Source organism: Gallinula chloropus, assembly GCF_964237585.1.
Source record: "Gallinula chloropus genome assembly, chromosome: 1".
NCBI lineage: Eukaryota > Metazoa > Chordata > Aves > Gruiformes > Rallidae > Gallinula > Gallinula chloropus.
Genome location: NC_140085.1, coordinates 85,497,995 through 85,523,752, shown reverse-complemented (window position 1 = coordinate 85,523,752; position 25,758 = coordinate 85,497,995). Strand labels below are relative to the sequence as shown.

Here is a 25,758-nt window from a genome sequence, read left to right as displayed (position 1 = left end):
GCAACTTCCCTCGTGGGTAAGATGCATCAAGAGGCATCTTCCTCTCCCCTGCACCCTCGTTCAGGAGAGATGGAGGTCAGGATATCTCAGGATCCTGGAGGGAGCGGTGGGGAGGAGAGGAACTACATACAGGCTCATTTCAAGTGAAAGGCAGTGTGAGGTGATGTTTTGCCTCACTTGGGTCTTCCTGCATCTTATTTTTCTCCTTTTTTTTTCCCCACCCTCTCTCTCCTTTTCAGCTAGACCAAACCCCGAGTAACTTCTAAGGGCTCCAGAATAGAGAAAACCTCATGTGACCCAACTGCAGTCCTTTGTCTCCCACCCCTTGACACATCCTGCTCAGGAGAGCCAGCCCTGTCCAGATTCTAACAGGGCCATTGGTGGATGTTGGAGGGGTAGGGCTGCCCTTGGTGGAGGAGCCCAGTGAACTTTTAGAAGCAGACTCACAGAAAACTGTGTCTTCACCTTGGGAGGGCCACATCGATAGCCTCAGCTCCTTCTGGGGAGCGGCGTTACGGACAACATCCATCCATACATTTTTAGGAATGCCTCTTCTCTCGTTTCAGGGAAAATTAAATTCTGTACAGGTGAGTTTTTGTATGACTCTGTGTGTGTATACAGAACCTACACACAGATGTAGATATGTATCTGCAGATGTAAATAGGTGCATTTGGTTAATGACTGTGACAGGTGTTTAAAATATTTATGTACATATGTGTTTTAATTGTTTGGTGTTTGCATGGCAAGGCTTTGGTAGCAGGGTGAGGGCTGCAGGGGTGGCTTCTGCAAGAAGCTGCTAGAAGCTTCCCCCAGGTACAACAGAGCCAATACCCTCTGGCTCAAGGGTGGATCCCGCTGACCAAGGTGAAGCCCATCAGTGACGGGGTAGCGTCTCTGTGCCAACATATTTAAAAGAAAAAAAAAACCCAAAAACCTACCCACAAGCAGCAGCTTTTGCCGACAGAGAAGACATGAGAAACTATGCAGGCACCAAGGTCAGTGAAGAAAGTGGTGCAGGAGGTGCTCCACGTGCCAGAGAAGAGATTCACCTGCAGCCTGTGGAGAAGACCGGGCTGTCCCCCTGAAGCCCGTGGAGGACAATAAGGAGTAGAGATTGCACCTGCAGCCTGTGGAGAAAGGAGCCCTGGCTGGATCAAGTTTGCTGGCAGGACTTGTGACCCCATGGAGGACCATGATGGAGCAGCCTGGTCCTGAAGGTCTGCACCCCATGGAAGGGACCTGCTCTGAGGTAGCTTGTGAAGTACTGAAGCCCCCATGGGAAGGACTCTCATTGAAAAAATTTGTGGAGGGCCGTCTCCTATAAGTGGGACCCCACGCTGGAGCAGGGGAAGGGTGTGAGGAATCCTCCTCCTAAGAAGGAAGGACAAGCAGAGAGAGCTCCTGATGAACTGACCGAAACCCCTGTTCCCTGTGCTGCATGATGGGGGCAGGAGGTAGAAAAATTGGGAATAAAGGTGAGCCCCAGAAGAAGGAGCGGGGGAAGGTGGGGAGGTGTTTTTAAGGTTTGGTTTTATTTCGCGTTTTCCTACTTTGTTTTCACTGGGTGATAAACTAAATGGGGTTTATTCCATGTTGAACCTGTTTTGCCCGTGATGGCAATTGCTGAGTGATCTCTCCTTGTCCTTATCTTGACTCATGAGCATTTCATGCTGTATTTTCACCCCGACCAGCTGAGGACGTGTGTGATAGAGCAGCTTTGGTGGGCATAGAATCATAGAATGTGTTAGGTTGGAAAGGACCTTTAGAGGTTATTCAGTCCAACCCCCCTGCAGCAAGCAGGGGCATCTTCACTAGACCAGGTTACTCAGAGCCCCATCAAACCAGATCTTGAATATTTCCAGGGATGGGGCCTTCACCACATCTCCAGGCAACCTATTCCAGTGACCCACCACCCTCATGGCGAAGAACTTTTTCCTAATATCCAACCTAAATCTACCCGTTTTGAGTTTAAAACCAGTACCCCTTGTCCTATTGCTACATGCCTGTCACAGTTTTGCGTATCTGGGTGCTGAGAGACCGGGGGCTGCAGAAAATGGCTGTTGGAATGCTTTGCCAGCCCCCCAAAATGTAAACATCAGCCAAAAGTCGCTTTGACCAGGGCTGAGCCAAACAGAGATGGATTCATAGCGCCTCTGAGAATCACATATAGGAGACAAAAACCTGGAAGCAGCTGCATTTTGCCACCGGAGAAGGGAGTGAGAAGATGTAACGAGCTGTGCAGACACCAAGGCCGGAGCAGGGCGGGGGAGGAGGAGGCCCAGGTGCCGGAGAGAAAGATGCCCCTGCAGCCTGTGGAGAAACCCATGGAAAAGGCTGAGACCCCACCTGCAGCCCGTGGAGGGGCTCCACGCTGGAGGGAGCAGGTGGAGACATAAGAGAAGATGCTGTGACCCCACGTTGGAACAAGCCCCTGCCAGCACTTGCAGCCAGGAGGAGAATCAGAGACACAGAGATGAGTGGGAGAGAGATTTGCACCGGAACAGATTTGCAAGGGAAGGCTTATAACCCCGTGGAGGACTGGGACTGAGAGACACTGTGATAAAGAGATAAAGCCCTGTGGGAAGGGATTCATGTTGGAGAGGTTCATGGAGGACTGTCTTCTGGGGGTGAGACCCCACGGTGCAGCAGGGGGAGGGTGTGGAATGAATGCCGCCCCCCCCACCCCCGGCTGAGAAGGAAACCAACTTGCAAGGGACTGACTGAAGCCCCCATCTCCCAGTCCCTGCCCCCCTGTGCTGTGATCAGGGGGAAGAAGGGAGTGAAATCATGACTAGAGTGAAGTCTGGTAAGAAGGGAGCAGGGGGGAGGTCAGAGATGTTTTAAGATCTGAAAGAGGAAAACAGCTCATGAAGAAGTAACCGAGAACCCCATTTTTTTCCCAGTCCCTGCCCCCCTGTGCTGCGCGCAGGGGGAAGAAGGGAGCAAGATCATGGCTAAAGGGAAGTCTGCTTAGAATGGAGGGGCGGGGGGGAAGGTGCTACTGAGAACCCCATTTTCCCCAGTCTCTACCCACCCTGTACCGCAAACAGGGGGGAAGAATAAGCAAAATCCTGCCTAAAGTCAGCTCAGAAGGGAGTGGTGGGGGGAAAGTGTTGTAAGATCTGGTTGCGTTTGTTTTAAGATCTGGTCGTGCTCCCAACTCCGGTTTTCACTGTTCTTTGTAGTGTAGTGTAATAAAGTAGGTAGCTTCTCTCTTCTTCACTCTGTGTTGAGTCTGTTACGTCCACGTCGTTGATGACAGAATGATCTCTCCCTGTCCTTATTTTGACTCCTGAGCCTCTTTATATATATTTTCTCCCCAGTCCAACTAAGAAGGGGAGTAATAGACTGACTTTGGTAGGTGTCTGGCATCCAGCCAGGTCTAAACCACCACAATGCCCTTGTGAGCAGTGCTTCCCCAGCTTTCTTATAGGCACCTTTCAGGTACTGGCAGGCCACTATAAGGTCCCTCTGGAGCCTCCTCTTCTCCCAAGCTGAACAAGCGCCCAACTCTTGCAGCCTATCCTCATAGGAAAGGTGCTCCAGCCCTTTGATCATCTTTGTGGCCCTCCTCTGAACACACTCCAGCAGGTCCATGTCCTCCTTGTATTGAGGGCTCCAAAGCTGAACACAGTACTCCATGTGAGGTTTCACCAGAGCGGAATAGAGGGACAGAATCACCTCTCTTGAGCTGCTGGCCACACTTGGTTTGATGCAGCCCAGGATGTGGTTGGCCTTCTGGACTGCAGGTGCACAGTGGTGGCTCATGTCCATCTGGCCTCCTTTCAGGGTCAACCCACCACGACTGAGAGGGTAGTGAAATACATAGGCAAAATTTGTACTTCAAAATGGTAAATCCTCAAACAAATAATGTTATGGCTTAAACTGATGGCAAATCAAGCAATTGGAAAAAAAAAAAACCCAGCTCTCTAGGAGAAAGCTAAAATAAATTTTGTAATAGAAATTTCACTACTAGAAGGTAACACTGAGAAATCTTGTCTATATGCAATGGGGGGAGGCGGGGGAAGCAGAATGTGTGGCTAGAAAGGAGGTATATGGCACACAGTAAAATAGAGAATTTATGAAGCATACAAGGTGATAAGGAGTGTTCAAAATAATCTGGAAAAACTGGATTGCTGAAAGTAGTAACAGCACGTGGAAGGAGGTTTTTCAGAATACATTGAAAACCCAAGAAACTGTAGCAGTGACCTAGCCTCTTACTGGATGGATATAGGTAAAACTCTGGATAGGGAAGATTTTCGATGGGGGCCTTTTTGATACAGAGAAGGTAATTGTTTGTATACAGAAGGAAACAAAATCGTGTCTTCATATGAGGATGGTAAACACCTTCCTAATCTATTTGGCAACTAAGGAAGATTTTAACAGCATCTGTTAAGCACAAGTATTTTCAGATCAGTAGCCAAGAAAACTTGCGTCTCTGAGTCATAAAAGATTTGGTTGAGGTGGCACCTGGCCCAATGAAGAGAGGTGTTTAATAAATTTCCTAGCATGCTAGTGAAGTCTCAACATCTTGGAAGAGCGTGTTGTTCTAGTGTTCACAAAGCAAGATGACATCAGTGACTATTAGATGGTTCTGTAGTAATAAGAAAGGTAAGAAAGACAGTGTGAAGTTAATACAAGTTAGCTAACAAAGGCTTCCACAGTGAAAATAACATTAATAACTTAGGTGATAAAAAAAATAAAATAGTGAGAAACAAGCCTGACTTCATTCTTTGACCAAATAATACATTTGGCTGGTAAAAGCTCTGGTGCAGATTTCACAAACCAAGGAATTTGTGAATTCTGAAGAAAAAATATATGTCAATGTATACATTGTCATTTGCATTATATGGATTATATACTGGCTAACAGACAAATGGCAAAAATTCGTTGTCCAAAAAGAAGCAGCAGTCACTGCTGAAATTGAGTGCCTCTCTGCAAGAACGGTGCTGTTTAATGTTTGCATCAGGAGATACAATTTTTAAAAAATATTGTTGATAAAACAGCAAGATCAGCAGCTAAAGCAGAGGGAGCCCTTCAGATCAACCCAATTCACCTGTCCAGCCAAATGTACTCAGACAAGGTAAGATGCTTAGTGGTACCAGTGGAGTCTCCTCTGCCTCTGGACCACCACACTGTCTCAATAGTCCACAGACCCTTATCTATTGCCTGGCTTGTGGGAACACATAAGAGTGATCATGGGTAGAACGTAACTACTGGTGGAAGCAGCTTTTGTGTAATTTCCTCTTTGGTTTTGATGCATTGCCAATTAGTATCTTTAGATCCAATATTGTCTTCTGTCTCTGCACATCCCACATGGCTCTGTGTAGACAAGCAGCCAGTGAACAAGTGGGCTGAGCACCAGAGGGGAAAACCACCTGTGACTCAGGAAGAGGACCTTCAAGGGACCCGTGGTGTCCATACCTGTTCCTTGCCCCAAGAGCCTGTTACTCTGGAGCAGTTCTCACAGAAGCTTTTGGTACCTTCTGCTGTATTCAAATGCACTTCCAGAGGATCAGTGGGTGTGTGATAGCTGGCCTTTGTGCAGCCAGGCAAGAAGGACATGCTGCCGAGAGCAGGAACCTCACTGGGATCACTGACAAGGTCACTTGTCACCTGTGACCAACAAAGCTGAGTTGGAAGCTCCGCAAAGCCTGAAGCTGAAATACCCATCAGCAGTGCAGGAAACCTCATTTAAATACGTTAAAAGCTTGGAGGTGGTTCAGAGGAAAATGACAGGACCAGCTAGGATGGTGAGGAAACGCCTTACTGGGGGCACTTTGAGACATTACTCTGGTCTTACTAAGCAAGTATCTCTCAGCTACACCACAGATAATAGGGTACCAGCAGAGAAAGGCATAGTGAGAATCAACAGCTCCAAGTTATATTTAGGCATGTTCAGAGTAGAATAAGACATAATATACCAAATTATGAGGATGATTGCCCTAGCCATCTGTCAATAAAAAAGGCAGACCATTTCTCAAGGTCTTCAAATAAAGGCCATGTTACTGTTTTCAACATGTCCTTAATCACAATTTAAAAAAAAAAAAAAAGAAAAAAGTTAATGGCATTGATAAAAGAGATACTGTAAAAAATTCCAAGGCCTATGTTACACATGAAGTGAGATCTCGTGGGTTTTCTGCTTCTTTGGCCCACAAAAAACTACAACAATCTACCTAGTCTCTGATGAACCCCACCAGAATTGCTATGGGCAGTCCACAATTACTGTGTTCCTGGAGATCCCATGCTGAATTTAAACCACAAAAAACCAAGTAAAGCACATAAACTAAATCTGAAAAGGTGGTACTGATAAAGTGATGTTGTGTTTAACGACAGCCTAACATACATTTTAAATAGAGAACACATATTACAGAAAATACCACGAAGAGACTGAAGACTTCCTCAGAGATAAATCTGATGGCATTATAAAGACATGTATAAATAATATTACATGTTCTGGTGCTCTGTTAGAGAGCCACACTGCCTTCCAAAGTCGAGTGTGCCATGGCCAAGTGCCACATGGCATCAATGCCTGGCCACGTGAATTGAGAAGCAGGAACCTGGTTATGATCTGATTAGCTGCTAGTCAGACCAAGCTGTTACCGGCTATGCTGTGTCTCTACAAATAAATGTTAAATGTAGCTGTTTAAAACAAGTTATTTAGGAGAACTATTTGATATAAGACGTGAAATTTGATACAGATTTTGTCAACCTGCAAAACATAAGATGAAGTTATTTGCACTTGAATGAACACAAGGGGCTGTGGCTGCATTGTACTGGGGGTATGGACGAGACAAAACGTCTAACGTGGTATTGAAAGAGCAGTCATTGAAAGTCAGAGTCAAGGTTGTCTTTCCCACTAGCTTACCCTTGCTTGATTATGCCTCTGATCGTTCAGTTTAAGCCAGCAAAATAGATCCAGCAGTCTAACTGCATTGGTTCAGATGCACTTCATGAACTTAGATGAAGCTCAGCTTCAAAGAGCATGCATTGACTAGAAGAGACAGTGAAGTGCCACATGCACCTCAAAGCTTCTTAAAAGCCCATGGATACCAGGTAGTTCTTCTCAATAGCTGCACACCTCTTTTCACAGAGAAAGTCATCTCCCAGCTATACAATGGCTGCTTCTGCCTACAAAACCACTGTGCCTGGGCTTCTCTTTGTGAAGAACACAAAATGCTGACCAAAGACATGTTTTCACTAGCACTGTGCATGTTTTCCATGGTAACATCCGTCTTCTGCATTGATCGCTTTCTCTGGCCGATCCTTCATTTGCACTTCACTGATAGGAGCAACGATAACCTGCAACAGTTAATGAATCTCCTGTAATATTCCATACTCAAAGGGAAAAGAAAAAAAAAAAAGAGAAAAAAAAAAGAGGGGAAAGAAAAACAGGAAAAAGGAAAAGGATTGGGTTTTTCTTTTCTGAAAGCCTCCATCTCTGTTACAATCACACCCTAACTGGATCCCAGACAAAAGCATGGGACACATCCTTCCCTTCAAAGCATATGTATCATACTAAATCAGCTTCTCCCAGCACACAGAATGGTGGGTTCCCATGCATCTCCCTTCAAGGACTGATGAGCAGATGCTGAAAAAAGGCAGATACCCCTTTGGGATGAAAATTAGCTGAGAAGCTCAAAAAAACACATCTAAAGAGGAGAGAGCTGATTTCTATTCCCTCATGCTGTTACATCTCTATGCAGAGGACCACAGGGCATTATCTACCTCATGTGCCTTCAGGAAGCAGTGCGCACTGTTGCAGATGCTGTGCTCTGTGACCCCTCTTAAGTTTCTGGTTTATATTTTCACATTATCCTCTCCCCTCCTTCACTCCTTCCTCATCATAGCAATTTGATTTCTCCTTGATATCTCTTCCTCTAGCATCCTGCTCTCTCCTCAGGGAGAGTTCAGGATGAACAGGACAAATGTATCATACCTCTCATTAATATTCTTACAGCTTTCAAACATTTTCAGGTCAGGGGCTTCCTGACTGGATGTGGTTTCTCTGGTTTAGTCACCCCCCCATAGATTTGTTTTCCATTAATATGTCCACTCTCCTCTTGAGACCACGTGGAGCCTTTAAAAATTGGCATTACACATCCACAGGTACCGCAGTGGTGGGAAGTGTGGATTATATGCTGCTCAGAGCAGTTTAGCTTTTCTATCCTTAAGTTCCTTTTAAGACTCTTGGACAAATGCCATTGCCCCCAGAGAGTTGTTACCGTTCGTTTTCTCAGAGTGTCGAACAGCCTTTTCCACAGCCACTTCCATTTCAGACACATTCTTTGGCAAACCTCACCCTGCACAAGAGTGGCTTCTGCCATGATGATCTCGTCACTCAACACAGAGGCAGAGATTTCTGCAATAGCCTTATCTCCCCCAGACACTCCTCTTACAGGCTGGTCAACAATTTCCCCTATACAACATCTGCCAGGTTCCTGATACGTTTCAAGGAAGATCTAATGTTAGTTTTGAGTCCTTTTGCCAGTTGTTCCTCAAAGCCTTGTTTGACCCAGCTTACTATCTTTCTACACACAACTCACCAAAGTTCATATCTTTCTCTACTTTTCCCACTTGTAGACAATTTCAGGGGAGGTTTTGATAGCTGCTTGTAGTGACTTCCCTCACCCCACAGAACAATGGTTTCTGTATCCCACATGAAAGGCATTAATCCAATTTTTCTTGAGCATGCACAGTTAGTAAGGATGGCAATGGGTGATGGAGAGTGAATTCAGACAATGAAGACAAAGATACAAGAGATATGGCACTGCTGGACAGACAGAAGAAACAGGCCATCAATGCTGGGCATCAGGTCAAAACAGCAAAGGCTGCCAAAGCAACCTTTAGGAATAAGCAGAGTGACTGGTAAACAACGAGAGGTAGAGAGCAGGATGCCAACAGCAGTGAAGACATCAGCTGTGAGAGCAGGATTATGACCTTGAGCGTTGGGATGTCACACCAAAGAAGAGGGAACAGCAACATTGCCACAACAGGTGTGGTTACGTGGTGACGTGGTGTTACAAGATAAGGCAGAAGGGGTTAGGGATGACAATGAAGAGCAGTGGCACAGGATTACACGGGATGATAACAGTGACATGTGGTGGAGCAAAGCAAAGACTGTGAAGCAGGGCAGCGCTGGACAATGCTGATGGACAGCCAAGTCGTTGTCTACATAAGTTGGGCCAACAATAATCATTTGCAGCAAAGGAAGGGGAAAAGACTGCAGAGGCAAGAAAGGCAATACGTCACTGTTTTAAGAGTTTGTGGACTAACTTGAGACTCCTGTGCTACAAACTGTCTGGCATGAGTCATCTGGGAGATACATAACTTGCCAGCACACATTTCAGTGTCACTAGGCAATGCAGGCTTTCCCACTACAACCAGGTGCAGTTTATGGGAAGGAGGGCACCATTTCCTTCTTTTTCTGAATTCATTTGCTACTGTTCTTTCTCTTCAGCTCCCTCTCCTTCCCCTGTTTTCAACACTATTGTTTAACATTTTCTTTTCTCCTTTTTCAAGCACTTCTGAAGCCATAGGTTTGCTTAGTATTGATTTCTTTATGAGTAGCTCTTTGTCTCTCATTTCATACTTTTTTTATATAAGCACCTAAAGTCATTCTCACAGTCCTACCCTCCCATGAAATACCAGCAACAACTTATAAAGCCCTTAGCATGCAAGGCCAATTCCCTCAGCTAATTAATATGCACAGCCTCATACTGGGAGGTATGCTGCAAATATTTTGAGATTCTTTACTGACAGCAGGATTTGGAAGGCAAAACACCTTAAACTCTGAAATGGACTATTTTTTAAGCCACAGGGGAAGATTCCTTCTCTAAAAACACCCCAGAAACCCTGTGTCTTACTTGAGGAAAATCCCTTCCTGATTCCCAAATTCAGCCAAGAGTATAAATTCCTTCATATGACAGATGTATCTGAAACAGTTGCAGTCTTGATATGGAATTAAACGAAGAGTTTACAGAACGGGACAGTGACTATAACGAAGAAACCTCACTCTTCTCAGTATCAATAGAAGTGGTTACTTAGCTCAACTAAGATCTATGTTTTGTTGGCTACCTTCTCCTGCTTAAAAGAAAGGATAAAAAGCAACCAACCACCCCCCCCCCCCCAAAAAAAAACCCAAACAACAACAACAAAAAGGAAGATATGAACTATTATTGTTTCCAGGCACTACAGGGCATAAACCTTGGTTTCATTTATAAAAATGATGACATTGCCAAAGTATATTTTATCACTCTAATCCTTAACATGAACTTATCAAGCTGCATCTTGAAAAAAATGTAAGTTTATTTGCTTCATGAGCCATTCCAGATCTTCACGTCACTCCTAGCCTGAGATCTCCTGAGGGCTCATAGCACCTGGGAAGACATAAAATGTCTCAAGCAGAAGAATGAATTGAATACATGTGAATAATTACAAAGGAGATGGGAAAGGGGGGTGATTGCCTTCTGCTCTGACTTTTGAGAAGGGTGTGGTAGGAAGCTTCCCCTCAAGCCATTTGGCTATGAAATCTGGCCTTACTCATAAAAGAAATGGGATTTATAGACTAACTTCTTCTTAAGAGTTTAATTCACTGTGGATTCCCTTTTTGAGGGCATGTCTAACTTCTATTCCAGAGCAGGAGAGGATCACCATCACCAGAGCAGAGCCGAGAAGCAGAAGCAACATGAAACCACTAAGGTTGGAATGACTGAGGGGGCCACCTGGAGAATTACATGGGGCAGTGTCAAAAATGGAGATAAACATCAATTAGGTTGCCTTACCATCAGCTCCAGAAATCTCCAGGTAGGGGCAGCAGCAAGCATCTGCATCCAGTAAGCAAACGTCTGCTGTGCCGTGCCAGGTCCTGTGTTGGGCTCAGAGGGTGACCAAGCCCAACCCTGTGATCTCTCTTGGCTGGAGAGCAGCAGGTGTCAGAAGAAAAACTGGTCTGAAGTGGCTGTATCTGCCTCCAATTTCCAAGAACAAGCAGGAGAGATCACGAAAGGGGTGGGGATACAGGCCTGGGCAGTCAGGTGGTTGTGATAATAGTTATATTGTTAGGGCTGGAATGAGGAAATTAAAGATTTCAGCTGAGAAGAACAGGAAGGGGAAGGAATGAGTCAAGTAGCCTCCATCTTGATTTCCCCACTTATCAATTCCCCCTCGGGACAAAGCAGCAAGAGAAATCACTGAGTTTGACATCCAGCCTTAGAGCACTGCTTGCTGCTGTTGGAGTGCACACCCAGCTTGCAGACAGGTATTAGTCTCAGCTTAGCTACATCAGTGGGTGGGAATTTTCATCTGGCCATTTCCACAGTCGCTTCTGTTTGTAAAAGGACCGGGTTGGGATCTGAGGAGCTGTAGATCTGGCTGAGTGATTCTACGTGAGACCCTGGGTTTAGGGAACGTGCAGCAGAATTTAGAGCTTGAAGGTCTGTTTTCAGCACTTGGTGATCTTCTCGTGGAGGAACAGTCAGTAACAACGAAGGTGGTGGCAGACACAAGCACCAAATAGCATGGCTAACATACCACAGGGTCACTGGGCTGCTTCAGCACCCAGACTGATCCAGGAGGCAATATCCACTGTCCAACAATACAGACAACAGATGGGAGAGATCTATGTTTTTCAGGAGCTAACTGAGGTTTGCCAGCCAAGGCACCACAGCATGAGAAGCCAGGCAGGCTCTCCTCCGGGTTTTGTACTGCACTGTGGCATGCAGATGGGAATGGGAAAGGATCCATACCGGTCTTCTGGAGCTTAGGCACATGAGCTTCATTCTCTAGGAAGAGAGAGTGAGTTCCCTCCATGCAGTTTCCAGCAGGACTCGCTCAGGCCTACAATACTGCTTCCAGGAGCTCTACCCTATGCTCTCCCACCTTCTGTGCTGAAAGGTTCAGTTTGGAAACAGCTTTGGTTTTCCTCCAGGGCTCCTTTTTGCATCATCAGAATGGCTCTCCGCAGCCACCCTGCTCCTACAAAGTAAAAATTAATAAATATGTGGAAAAGGAGCCTCCTCCTCCTTCGTGTGTGGGAGTGTGTGCACACACGTGCTCTTGCTGCTATAGGTTATTTGGGACAGACCTCACTGCTGCCTGGCAGGTTACATCAGCAGCAAGGGAGAAGGTGTTCAACAGCCCATTAGATTGGTTTGCAAATCCCTGATGGCTTTTTAATAATGGCCCCCTTTAGAGATCACCACCTCTGCCTCAAGGGAGTCTGTGAAACCCAGGTAAAGAATTCCCCACTGAAAAGCAACAGCAGTACAAAGTGTGGCTCTGCTCTTACCCATCTTTATTGGCTGGTAGGCTGGTGTTTCTTCAGCCACCGGTGCTTCAAGCACCGTCCAAGCTTCTGGCCCTTAACTGCTTGGGTCGCTAGATTTAATGCAGAAAAATCTAACCAGCTGTAGCCAGTTCAGAAATAACCACTGGCTTCTCCCAGTGGTTATTAGAAGGAAAACATAATTGCATATATGGATATATAAAAGAACTAAACTGATTGAAGGCCTTTCGCGTAGTTCAAAACCACATATAATTTGTTACACGTGGAATCCAGACCAGAAGGGGATAAGGACAAAGTACTGAAGCGAGACCTTGCTTTTTTTCCCACCACAGTAGCGGTGTGTTGAAAAACTTTTGTTCTGCTTTAAAATGTGTGCAGTACAGATCATTATCACATTCCTACCCGGGCAGATATTAGACACAGCTGGTAAGGAAGCATTTCAAATTTGATGCCATAAAAAATGATTCATGTTTACTCAAAGGTTGCTCAGTAGCAATAAAAAGCAATCATGCATCCAGCTTGTGAAGATAAACACAGAAGCACTGCCCAGAACAACAGGGCGCTTCCCATTGCAAAAGAGAAGGACCCAGTGACAAATGGCTGAAGGAAAAGGATCTTTTTAGTATAAAGCTCCTTGGATTCAAAATACTGTTACAGGCGAAGTAAACACTATGAATCAAACATTCTGAAAAGGGATTTGTAATGCCTGATGGAAGATCTTTCACCCTAATGTAAGACTTGGGATGTCATAAGACTATTTATCCTTTAATCGTCTGACTGGAGGTGCGGAAAATAACCATCGGTGTCAAAACCAGTTCCATCAAGCGTGACTCGCCTTGAAAGATCGATACATTGACTACCTAGAAACTTGTGGATAGGAAAAATGCTCTTGCAGTGAGGGAAGTTCAAGACAGGAGCCTATCTAAAATGTCAACAGGAGTTCATCCCACAAACTATGCTAATAGTTCCACATCACTATCTGCTGCTACACTGAAGTGTGCCTGAGTAAAATGGTACCATCTATGACTGACAATCTTGGCCAGAAGATGGCCACTTGACAATCATCTATTTCATCTATGCAATGGGAAAAAATACAGCAAAAGCTGTGAAGATGTAAATAATATTAAAAAACCCCAGAGAGTTAGCAAATTCTCACGTTCTGCAAATTGAGATTGAGACTGGCAGCTGAGATGGCAACAGGCTATTTGTTGTTTCCATTGTTTCAAAAGTATTTGGAAAACAAAAGGTCATTTTGGTTACAGAAATGTTAAAGACAAATGTTTGGTTTCTTTGTGAGTTGGCAATCACACTGCAGCACATCTACGGGCCAACGGGAAGGAAAGGACTTTTACAAAGCTATGGCCACGATGGGGTATTCACATGACTGAAACAACTGGTAGTCACCTCAGGGCTGATACGTGCTCTGAGGTGTGCCACAAGGGCAGATAGCACACGGCAGTCTGAGCTGCTGTAAGAAATGGGGAAAGGGGAATTGCTGAGATCGCAGCTGACACGACAGCTGAAAATGGTGAAAGAGCCAGCAAGCAGGTTTGGGGTTTTTTTATTTATTCTTTAGGAAAAAAACCCTAAAACTAATGTATGGGAAAAGTCTTCTGAAAAATAAAACAAATAATTACCTAAATGGGCACATACAGATATGTAGATATATGATGTACATCATTTGTACACATGTAAAAATAAAACATAGACTACATGGCAGCCACACTCTATAATTATCTGCTATCTTGTCCAAACTGGCAAAGGCCAAAAGCTCTCCCACTGAATATGGTGATGAAAACTGTCAGCCATGACAAAATGCTGAGAGAGTTGCTTTAGACCATCATTCAGGCACTCAAATCAAGCCAGATGTTTATTCCTTGTCTCAAGAAATCAAGATGCGCAAGCCACCTTTGTCTCACACCCAGCAAGAAGGACTGTATCACAAAGATCAGTCGAATACCATTTAAAACGCTTTTAAATGCTGTGGAGAGCAGAGAATGCCTACCTACCACCTCTACCCCATTTGGCTGCAGTTGCTTTGTGGGTGCTGTTAACTTAAACGAGTGCAGAACAGGCATTTCCAGGGGCAAAATCATTTTTGTCCTCTCAGTATGAGAGAGAGGGTTTTGGAGGATGGTCCGTTAGCCCAGCTGAGTAATTTCAGGAAACTGCAGTAACGGCAGACATACAAGTTATAAATGTGTCCTCTGTGAAGCTCCACAGCTTAGACTGGTAATTGCAACCACTGATGCTCTGTAGCTGTTGGTGCCTCTGTAGCACAGGCTACAAGGGCAGTTCCTAAGGCTGGTGTGCATCTTCAGGGATTCTCCATACGTGTCTGAGTGCATAAAACGGCACCAGGCAGAAGAGCTCACATCCCTCTGCTACGTGGCATCTCCTATGGCCCTGCCCCAGATGGGATATGGAGCTTCTGGGTTCAACCCAGGAGGGCATTTCTAATGCTCTGAGGGAGCTGCTTTGTCACAGGCATTTGATACAATACCTGTTCGTTCCCCCATCCCTCCCACTTTCCACAACTCATTTTTTATGGGAGTTCATAATCAATTGCTTGAGATACAATTGAGTTTGGAACTGTGGTAGAAATGGTGCTTTTGTTTTGCATTGGGTCTTTTGTCACAGGATGAAGCCAGAGAAAGATCCAAGTTGTGGCTGTAGCTTTGCAACAAGCAGCTGTCACAAGGCCATTCCCGGTGCGTGGACACTTAACTACTGGCCTCAGAAGTGGGCTCCTTCCCATTTTCAAGCACTGCATTTTGCAATATGCAGAGGTAAAAGTGGCTGTGTATTCTGAGTCACCAACCAAACCACTGCTAGATCAAAATTCAGTGACAGATGACTCTAAACAAGAACTGATCTGAAGGAGGTATTCATAAAGGGAAGAAAGAAGTGAAAACCTCAGACAGCTCATTTGAGAGAGATTCATTTGGAAAAAGGACTGGGAAAGAGGTTCCACTATTAGGGTGGCAGGGGGGTGCTAGGGACTCCAAATCACATTTGGACATGGGTGTTCGTTTCCGTGGCATGAGGAAAGGCTGAGAGACTTCGGGTATTGCCAGGAGGTCTTGATTTCCCAGGCACATATCAGTGAAACACGTTCCCACTCACGACTGGGCCAGGTAGTTCTGGATATGACAGATTTCTTTAGTTAATGAACCAGCAAAGGCAAAATGCTACCTCATGCATATCACCCAGCCACCCCCAGCTTTCTCTGCCCCAGCCCCATCCTTCCTGCAAAACTCACCCGAAACTCTCCATCTCCCTCGGCTTTGCCCTTGAAAAGCGCTATTTGGCTCCACGTAGGAGCCCCTACCGCCGGGATGCGTGCGCCCCATCTGTGGGCAAGGCAGGGTCCTGTCGCCTACCCCCCCCGCACCCCGTCCCGGCCCTAGAGGTTGTGGGGGAGGGGGTCCCGGCCGCCGGCGCTGCGCCCAGCTGCCCTCGGGACAAGCGCTGCCAACTTTTTGCATCACCTCTGCTCGCCGGGACGGCGCGTCCCCGCCGGGCGGGGGTAAAGGGAGGGCGGGCGGGAGGAGGAGAGACGGCCTGTTCCGCAGCCGTACCTGACCGGGGCAGGGCTCCCTTCGAGGAGGACCCGGGGGTGCTCTGCTGCCCGCCGGGAGCACGGCGGTCGCGCCTTGACCCCCGCCGGCGCCGCCAAGGTCAGCGCCTCGGTGCGTCCCCGGTCCCCGGGCGGCCTCTGCCCCGGCGCGGACACTTGAGAGTTTAAAGAGGCTTTTCTTCCCCGGAGCGGCGCCCGGAGGGAAGGGGAAGGGGCAGGGGAAGGAAGGAGGGGCGGGCGGGGAGAGGCTGGCAGGGCAGGAGCCGGGCGCGGTGCTGGCTCGAACTGGAAAGGAACCGGTCCCAGCCCAGGCGGCGAGGCTGCGGGAGAGCCGGCAGGGCAGGGCAGGGCCGGGCGGCAGCGCTCAGGGAGAGCACACCGACAGCGACACCGGCACCGGCACCGGCACTCGCCATGGGCACGGCGCCCCGCGTCAGTCCCGCCGCCCCGGCCGGGGCTTGGGGGACGAACTGGGGGCGCAGTGGTGGGAGGGCAGCGGGAGGGACGCGGGGGATGTTCGGTGCGGGAGGATCTGTCCCTCTGTCACCGGTGGGAGGGGGTATTGGGGCGCAGAGGAGGGGGGCGGGGGGGTGATGGGTAGCGTGGGTCTGAGCTGGGGGTCAGGGAGAAGGGGGTGAAAGCACCGAGGCTTTGGGAAGACAGTGATGCAGAGGCAGTTTCTGCGCCGGGCACAGCTTCTCGGAGCCACAGACTTGTGGGGCTCCCCCCTAATTCTGAGTTTGTGCTGCAGGGTGAGTCTGTGAAGACAGGGAAGATGCCAGAAGGGGAGAAAATGAGGCAATGTAAGCAAGAAGAGCAGCAGCAGAAAGAAGAGGAGCGAGAGGGTCTTATTGAATTCTACGGTTCCTACCAGGAGCTATTCCAGTTCTTCTGCAGCAACACAACGATCCACGGGGCCATCCGCCTGGTGTGCTCCAAAAAGAATAAGATGAAGACAGCCTTCTGGTCCGTTCTCTTCTTTCTCACCTTTGGCTTAATGTACTGGCAGTTTGGGATCCTCTACAGGGAGTACTTCAGCTACCCTGTCAACCTCAACCTCAACCTTAACTCCGACCGGCTGACTTTCCCAGCTGTGACACTGTGTACCCTCAATCCATACAGGTAAGGTACAGACTCACAGGGCTGTTGACCACCTTGACTTTTGCAGGAGTAGGATAAAAGCATATACTCTTGTTCTCCTCGTGGTCCCTGTCCTCCCGCTCCAGTGGCAGTGCTGGTGGAAAGGACACTTTTCACAGTAAGGCACGTTTGTTGTGGCCACTCTACCTGTGGTGTACGTTATCAGGCTGCACTGTAAACCGCCACAGGGCAAAAATACAGGCTTTTACTTCTCTCCTACAAGGACAGTAGCCTCCAGCAAGGGGTTGGATTTGCAGCTAGCGGCAGGAATGTCCTGAATCACCCCAGCAAACTTTGTCGCATGCCTTATTCAGAGCTGTTATGTGCCTCCAGCCCTAAGCCTGCAGGCTCCTCTCTACCCCTTGTACAGGTACAGTGCCATCCGGAAGAAGCTGGACGAGCTGGACCAAATCACCCATCAGACGCTGCTAGACCTCTATGACTACAACATGTCCCTGGCACGAAGCGACTGGGCCACTCTGTCCACGCGGAAGCGCAGCTCGAGGAGCCTGCTCCATCACGTCCAGCGCCATCCGCTGCGAAGGCAGAAACGGGACAACTTTGTCAACCTGCCAGAGAACAGTCCCTCAGTGGACAAGAATGACTGGAAAATTGGCTTTGTTCTGGTAAGACCCCTAGATAATCCCATGTCCTCCCCACTCTAGTCTCTGCCTAGCTGCTACTTCTGTCTTGTTAGAGCCTTGGCTATGCCTTTTCCTACATACAAGTCTGATTAATCTGCACTGGCTTTCCCTAGTGACAGATAAAGATAGAGCTGAATCCTTTCCCCAGTGCAGTCCTGCTCCCCCAGTCCTGTCGCTGTCCATGTGGGCCCGAGACTTGCCTACATCAGTGCCCAACTTTACCTAGGTAGAGAAAGGACACCTTGTCTTTCTTGAAGGATGCATCAGCCTTGCAGTGGCCTTTGGGGAGCCATTTATTAACATCAACTGCAGTGTTGCCTAATAATAGCAAAGGGAAAAGTGTTGGATGGCTGTGGGCCACTGTGGGCCACCTGAAATGTGCCCATGGTCACATTTGCTCCATGATAGCAGCTTCTTTGCCCTAGGGTATCTGTGTTTGCATTTTAAAAGGCACTGAAGCTAATCGCTTGCCAGTTCACTGAAGTTCCCACAGGATCACAAACGTTTTTCTGGACACACCCTGAAGGAAGGGCTCCTCATGAAAAAATGTAAAGGTTTTGTACAGGGTGCAATTTATGTGCAGCAGATAACCCCACTGTGACTTGCTGCCTCCTGGGTTTTGTTCAGCCTTGCTCTTCACCTGGTGTTTCCCTTCCATGGAGGGTTTGCTTTCCTGCAAGCTGCTGACCACCTTTCGGTGGAGCCCACGAGCCCCGTGGAGCTCTTCCACGCCTCAGGTTCATCAACCCATGCTGAGGGGGCACAGCTAATCCATGGGCACAACCTAACAAGACTTCTCTTCTCTGACATGGCTGTTTTTTCTCCTTCTCTTCTCAACAGTGCAGTGAAAACAACAAGCACTGTTTCCACCAGGCGTACTCCTCAGGGGTGGATGCGGTGCGGGAGTGGTACAGCTTTCACTACATCAATATCCTGGCGCAGGTGCCTGATGCCAAAGCCCTGGACGAGTCTGACTTTGAGAATTTCATCTATTCTTGCCGCTTCAATGAAGCAACATGTGACAAGGCGTAAGTGGTGGAAACATCCCACCGGGTCTTCCTGACAACACCCCTGTTTTCTGTCTGAGGGGAATTCAAGAGGCCTGCATTAGAGAACCTCTTTACTAAGGTGGGATTGTTCCTTGTTCAGTTCCCATTGTCTCAGACGATGTCTCATGAGTCTTCCCTGTGGGCTGTGTTCACCGGGGTCAGTTTCTGTGACTGGCCCAAGAGCTATGGACCTCAGAGGATGGCTTCTCCTCTTCCTGGGTACAAGCCCCAGAGTGGGTACAGAAACACAGCATAGCATTCTCCGTTCTGCTGTCTGCAGTGGTGAAGTGGTACATATCAGCTCACATATAGGGGCAGCAAAAGAGAGTTGTTAGGAAAAAGACAGTAAAAACAATGTTCCACTTTTCTCCTGCCATTATGGCCAAAAAACCTCGAAGAGGTAGTGAAATGAAACCCATCAGGATGGGAGGTAAAGGAGTGGGGGGAGCTAAGAGTTGTCACCATCAGGAAGATAATAAAAAAGCTGCTGGTATTGCTGAAACCCTTTTGGGCTCTCAAGAGTTAGCAGTATGAAATGCCTGGTGTGAAAACCTGTCCAGCTCCAGGACATTTTTACAGCACATTTTAATTGCTTTTCCGGGTGGTGTGAGTTTACATAACAAATACTGCCCATCTGCTGCAAGCCCCTCTCCCCGCAGGTGGAAAACTGCCTTGTTCCTTTCAGAAAGCCCTTCCCCTTGGTCCCAGAGCCAGCCCTTCTCACCTCGTGTGAATGTTTGTGTTCCCCTCTCAGGAATTACACCCACTTCCACCATCCCTTGTACGGGAACTGCTATACCTTTAATGACAACAGCAGCAGTCTGTGGACATCCTCGCTGCCTGGGATCAATAATGGTGGGTGATGGGCACTCTTTGGTGAGTAAGGAGAGCAGCTCAGCTCTGTTTTCCCAGGAGGAGTTACGGGCATCTCACTGTGCTTAACGCTGGTGGTGGCAGATTGCAGCTCTGCTCTGTCTCGCCCAAACTCTGTTTTCACCCATGTGGAGGTGGCTGTCTCATGGACGTGGCTATCCCTCACTGCTGTCCCACTGCTTCTCTCTCCCTCTCTCTCTCCAGCTGTACCTGATCCATGTTTGTTTCTTCCCCTGGACCTGTGCTGGCCCTTTCTGAAGTCCTCGGCTGAGCTCCAGTGCTGTGCTCCTGAGAGCCTGGTCTTGACCTCCTCCTTCCCCACTTAGCTCTTTAAGCAACCAATCTGTTTGTGTTTCTAAACCTCATGAAACCTCTCTAGGTGCAGTCTGGAGAGCTTTTCTTTCATCTGGCTCCATGTCTCTCCGCAATATCTCTCTCTCCACAAAATCTCTCTCCACTCCCAGTTGTGCTTTCTACAAGCCACGATGAAGAAAATCCACTTTCCTCTGTCCTCTCCTGGAGCCTCCAGCCTTGTCTCTGGCCTCCCTCCAGCCAGCTTAGGTGCAGCCCTCGTTGATGTTTCTCTTCCTTTATCTCTTAGGGTCCCACTTCTGACCAATCTCCTCTCCTTCACAATGACCAGCCGTGATTGCTTTTGTTCTCTGACACGTCCTCAGGTCTCTCTCTGGTGGTGCGCACTGAACAGAATGATTTCATCCCTCTGCTGTCCACGGTGACAGGAGCCAGGGTCATGGTCCATGATCAGAACGAGCCAGCTTTTATGGATGATGGGGGTTTTAATGTGCGTCCAGGCATTGAGACCTCCATCAGCATGAGAAAGGTGAGGAAGCAGCAGGGGTAAGAGCTGCAGAGGTGAGGTCATGGGGCAGGTTTAACTTGGTGGATAGATACAGACGGGTTGTCATGGACCGAGGGTGTGCTTTTGGGAGGGAATTAATCACATGGAGTGAAGGGAGGAGGAAAAGAGGAGCTTGCTAGACTGGATGAGAAGCATTTGGTTTATCGGTGAACAATGAAATGGGGGAAAGCAGGGGATCTGGAATCCACAGGTAAGCAAAAAGAGAAGATACTGATGGACAAGCAGTGGGTGGCATGGAAGTGTAAACAGAGGACAGCAAAGTGCCAGTGGTTCTGTGTAATGCCTGTTTGGTATTCCAGGAGATGACTGTGCGTCTTGGGGGTAGTTACAGTGATTGCACAGAGGATGGCAGTGATGTGCCAGTGCAGAATCTGTACTCATCCCGCTACACTGAACAGGTAACTCGGTATCACTGCTCCTCTGCCAGCTTGTTGCCATACTTTCCTGAAATGCTTCAGTCCCCTCACAGCCACACTTGCCCACGGGGACTGCTAACAGTATGATGCAATCCAGGCTTCGGTGGGTTTTGTTCCCTTGTTCAACCTTTTCCACATCATATGCCTCCAGGTCTGCATTCGCTCCTGCTTTCAGCTCAACATGGTAGAGCGCTGTGGCTGTGCCTATTACTTCTATCCTTTACCTGCTGGAGCAGAGTACTGTGACTACACAAAGCACATAGCCTGGGGTAAGTGGACAGAAGAAATTGTAAAGCTCACGCCCACTTGAACCAGTTTGATCCATGTCATGTGCCAGGACATCTCCACATTGTCTCCAATGAGCTTCCTGGTGTGGGACAGCCAAATGACACCATTAGTCCCTCAGAGCTCATGAAAGGAAATTTTACCTGGATTCCCCTTGCTTTTGTAAGGGAAGTTTACCTGGATTTACTTTCTCTGTTGCTCAGGCTACTGCTATTACAAACTTCTGGCTGAATTCAAAGCTGACGTGCTGGGCTGTTTCCACAAGTGTCGGAAACCTTGCAAGTAAGTTTGATCACTGGTCATACTGGGAACTCCTTATTCCTAGAGCTGTTGGAAAGCATTTGCTGACCTGGGCAAAAGCTCAAGTCAGTAGCTGAGCTGCAACTGTAAAAGGTGTTTCTGCCATCGGGAAGCAGAAATGGCTGGGGAGCATCAGCTTGGGGGTGAGCTCCAGTGCAGAGGAGCTAGGTTGGAAGTGGGCAGATCTTCAGCATGGGAGGGAGTTTCCTGGTATGCCTGGGAATCGAGGGGCCTTGTGGCTCCTACAGCTTCGACAGCTAACACAGCCTCTTGTCTTCCAGAATGACAGAATACCAGCTGTCAGCTGGATACTCCCGCTGGCCTTCTGCTGTCTCAGAGGTAAGGAGGGTGTGACCTGGCTCCCCATCACTGCTCTGAACTCCCAATTCCGTCCTCAGCTGGTACTAAACCTACAGGAGGTGACTCATCATGTAATGCTATTTATTGTGCTTTCATTTCAGGACTGGGTGTTTTACATACTCTCGCAACAGAACAAATACAATATCACATCCAAAAGGTGAGAGAGTCCCTAAGCAGAAGCTGCATCCAAACCAGAAACCATTCCTGTAGAGCATGAGTGTGTCGGGGGTCAGAATGAAGATTAAATCACTGATGAGAAAAGATTAGACAGGTGACCCATGGACAAGGCCAGTGGATTAGAGTCAGAGTGGAGATAAACTGAGACTTCAACAAGGACTGGGAATCCACATGAGGAGTCTGAAATGAGTCAGCCACTAGTATGAAAACAGTAAGCCCCAGGTAGCTGCTATGTGGTCTGAAGTGATGGTAAGCACATGTGAAGAGAAGGACAGCCACAACACAGGATGCCACAAACATTGGCTTTCACAGCAAAGTCTCAGAAGGAAGTTCTTCATTTTGAGGGTGCTGAGACACTGAAGAACCGATTGCCCAGAGAGGTGGTAGATGCCCCATCCCTGGAAACCTTCAAGGTCAACAAGTTAGACAGAGGTGCAGATGTCTCTGCTTATTGCAGAAGGGTTGGACTAGATGACCCTTAAAGGTTCCTTCCAACCCAAACCATTCTGTAATTCTAAGTGCACCCTAAGTACCCAAGACTGTGCTTCGTGGAGAATGAGGGAACTGCAGTGATGGGGAAAAGCCTCTGGGCAGTAGGTATGGGAGGAAGGCAGGCAGAAGGGAACAGAGAAGAGCAGCTTGGTGAAGAAATGCAGGAACTGCTAATTTGAAGTTACTGAGCCTCACCTTTCATTTACAGGAATGGAGTTGCCAAAGTGAATATTTTTTTTGAGGAGTGGAACTACAAGACCAATGGGGAGTCTCCAGCCTTCACGGTACACACTTTACTGCAACATCCTCTCTACCCACCCATCCCCCCATGGTATCCCACCATCCTGGCAGGCCTTGGTTCCAGCAGCATTGCTGACTATTGTCTCTTGTGACAGGGTGGGAGGAACTGCTCATGGGAGCAGCAAGGAAGGCAGAAATCTGGAGCAAGGGCTGCCTTCACTGTCTTTTCTTAATCTCTTGTAGGTAGTGACTCTGCTGTCCCAGCTTGGGAACCAGTGGAGTCTCTGGTTTGGATCTTCTGTCCTGTCTGTGATGGAGCTTGCAGAGCTGATTCTGGATTTCATCGCCATCACCTTTATCTTGGCCTTCCGCTGGTTCCGTTCCCGGCAGCGGCTCTCCCCACCAGGACCCCCTCCAAACAGTCACACTAACACTGCTTTCCAAGATGAGGCACCATCTCTCAGTACTCCCCACCGCTTCACTGTTGAGGCTGTAGTGACCACGCTGCCATCCTACAACAGCCTGGAACCACGTGGGCAGAGCAGGGATGGTGAGGTGGGACACGAGTGAGGCAGTGGCTTATTCCACTGTTCAGATGGGTGGCAGTTGGAGCAGAGCTTGTACACTCTGTCTGTAGGACCTGCATTTCCTTCTTTCTGGGGTGCTCTACCTGGACTATAGCAGAAGACTGCGCTGTGGTTGGCCTGGGGTCATTGCTGTCACTACTGTAGGTGAATTCTTCAGTCTCGTAAAGTACTATTGCACTGGGGATCACCAGGGATAAGAGTTCATCTAGTGTACATATGGAGGGGATGTCCCTTTGGTTTCCTTATGCTCTTTGCACATGCCCACCTACACGTGGACGCATGTTTTCTTTTCCCTTCAACAACGATGCTGCCATAGGTCTGGTCTGTTGTTAATTAAAGAAGTTTAACAGATATGACTGGACTCCTCTGTGGTACGACAATGGACTGGAACGGCACCTGAGCTAGGATACAAGCCTCTCAATAGACTGAGCTTTCTTAAGCTTTCCTTAAGGTGGTCAAAAACTGGTTGGTCTCTCCTAGTTCTTCATGTTACCAGCTTTGATCTGAAGACCAAGCCCTGAGGAGAGGCTACACATATGGCCATAAGAGATGACAGCCACTGACATCATCTCAATTTGTATTACATACAGTACTGGGGGTTGATGCTTGCTGGCACTCTTGGGTCAGGACAAAACACTCCTGGCAAAATAAGGTCCTGCCTGTGTGGCACCAGGAGAGCTTATCTGTATAACAGTCTCCTTCCTTCCAATACACCACACCACATAAGTTCACCCATCTGACCTTATGCAAGCATTTGGGATAAACCAATCTCTACATAGGAGCTGTGGAAAAGAAGTGGCTATGCAGACCTTCAGAAACACCCAAACAGCATCCCTGCTGCCATGAGATCCTGCAAGAGAGGATCAGGGCAGCGCAGGTCAGGCAGCGCCTGCTCTGCTCATCCCTCCTCTGGCTCAGCCACAGAGGCTCTGCTGAGGGTTGCGGAGCACAGAGGCGCTGCAGGCTTTAAACAGAAGGTCCTTTCAGAGGACGTTTAGCCTACCTGAATGGCCTGCCTAGGCAATCAAGGCCAGGGCAAAGATGGTCCTCTTCTCAGGATCTCCACGTAAGAACGCAAGACTTCCTTCTCGCAGTAAGCTTGCCACACACCCAGGCCTGTGCTGCAATGGTGTTTACGCAGCGCTCTGCGCCGTATCAAGAGAGCAAGGGTGACGTCCTTCACAAACAGGGTTATCCACTTGACCGGGCAGAAAACACAGATACCCGAATTTAAGCATGTATTTTAGGCAAAGGCTTGTGGTACCAGGTACCCAATCACACTGCAGACAGCCACTTCTGAATTTAAAAACTAGTTAATCATAACAGAAGAAAAACTTCAACTATTTAAAAAATTAGGGTAGATCCACTGCCCTTGGGAAGATGGAGGATTTTATTGCAGTATATAAACTGTTGCCTAATTCTTCCCTTTGAGGTGTTAAACACTTGCTTGTTATACTGCTCTTGCCTTGATTACTTAAATGCACTTTCCACTTCCCAACAGAGAGCAATTTTCTTCCTCCTCCTCACAGACACGAACACCACGTTCTTCATTACACAAACATTTGTGGTTTTTCAAGCTTTATCCCAGTGGTCAGCCACTGAAAGTGAAGATGATGTGTCTCCGCTGGGAATAGAACTGTTTGGTTCAGGAGGTGTCCTTCAGCAAGGGGGGCAGCCCTGCAGGAGGGAGAACCCTGCAACCACAGGTACTTAGAGATGTGGGAACCTGATTCCCCCATGAGGCCCTCACTGGAAAAAAACTGGGACTTCTACAAAGATGAAAAAAAGTAATAAAAATATCCACTTTCTGAGTGGTGGCTTTTAAATGAGGTAAAAGTTCTCAAAGTTGCCTTAATGAAGGCACTTTTGTGTTCTGTAACACAACTGCCTGAGAGGTGCTGTTAAAAGCTAGGCTTAGTCACCAAAGTTACTTTGTTTTAGCCACAATTAAGAGAAAAAAGGCAAATCAAGGAGTTCGGATGCTGCACCCAGAGCCCAGTTCTTACTCACTAATTCCGTACTACAGGCCACCCACTGCCTTAAGTAACTCCTAGCACATGAATGAGCAAAATCCTGAGCCTGGATACAGAGCTCTTTGCTTTACAAAACCATCTCCCAATCAAGAAGGGAGAAAGAACAGAGGCAACATCTAAACCAGTCTCATAAATGTACAGCGATTCATACATTGAGCATGATCTTCCCAGAATATCCAGAGCAAGACACGATTCTTCACATCACACTGTACCTTGTGATGACCATAAAACTGATGTAACCCACTGCATCACACGGAGTTAAGTGGGTAATTAAAGAAAGATTAATCAGAGGCATAACTACTCAAGACATTAAATCCTCTACAACATCACAAAGAAATATAGAAGGTGGTGATGCATTCCCTAGGGGAAGCTTGTACCATATAACCTTTAAAATGTAAAAAAAATAGGCTTTGACT

General features: G+C 47.7%; 1 protein-coding gene across 1 annotated transcript; it reads left to right on the top strand.

Annotated features, from left to right (window-relative positions):
* Positions 1-16,641: 16,641 nt before the first annotated feature.
* On the top strand, positions 16,642-23,420 carry SCNN1A (sodium channel epithelial 1 subunit alpha; the record flags this gene model as incomplete). Its single annotated transcript, XM_084279641.1, has 12 exons — positions 16,642-16,988; positions 17,377-17,632; positions 18,491-18,678; positions 19,454-19,554; positions 20,250-20,413; positions 20,752-20,850; positions 21,020-21,137; positions 21,357-21,435; positions 21,735-21,792; positions 21,915-21,970; positions 22,691-22,766; positions 22,966-23,420. 12 exons carry the CDS (start codon positions 16,642-16,644, stop codon positions 23,290-23,292), a joined length of 1,869 nt encoding a protein of 622 aa, XP_084135767.1. The 3' UTR covers positions 23,293-23,420.
* Positions 23,421-25,758: the final 2,338 nt, after the last annotated feature.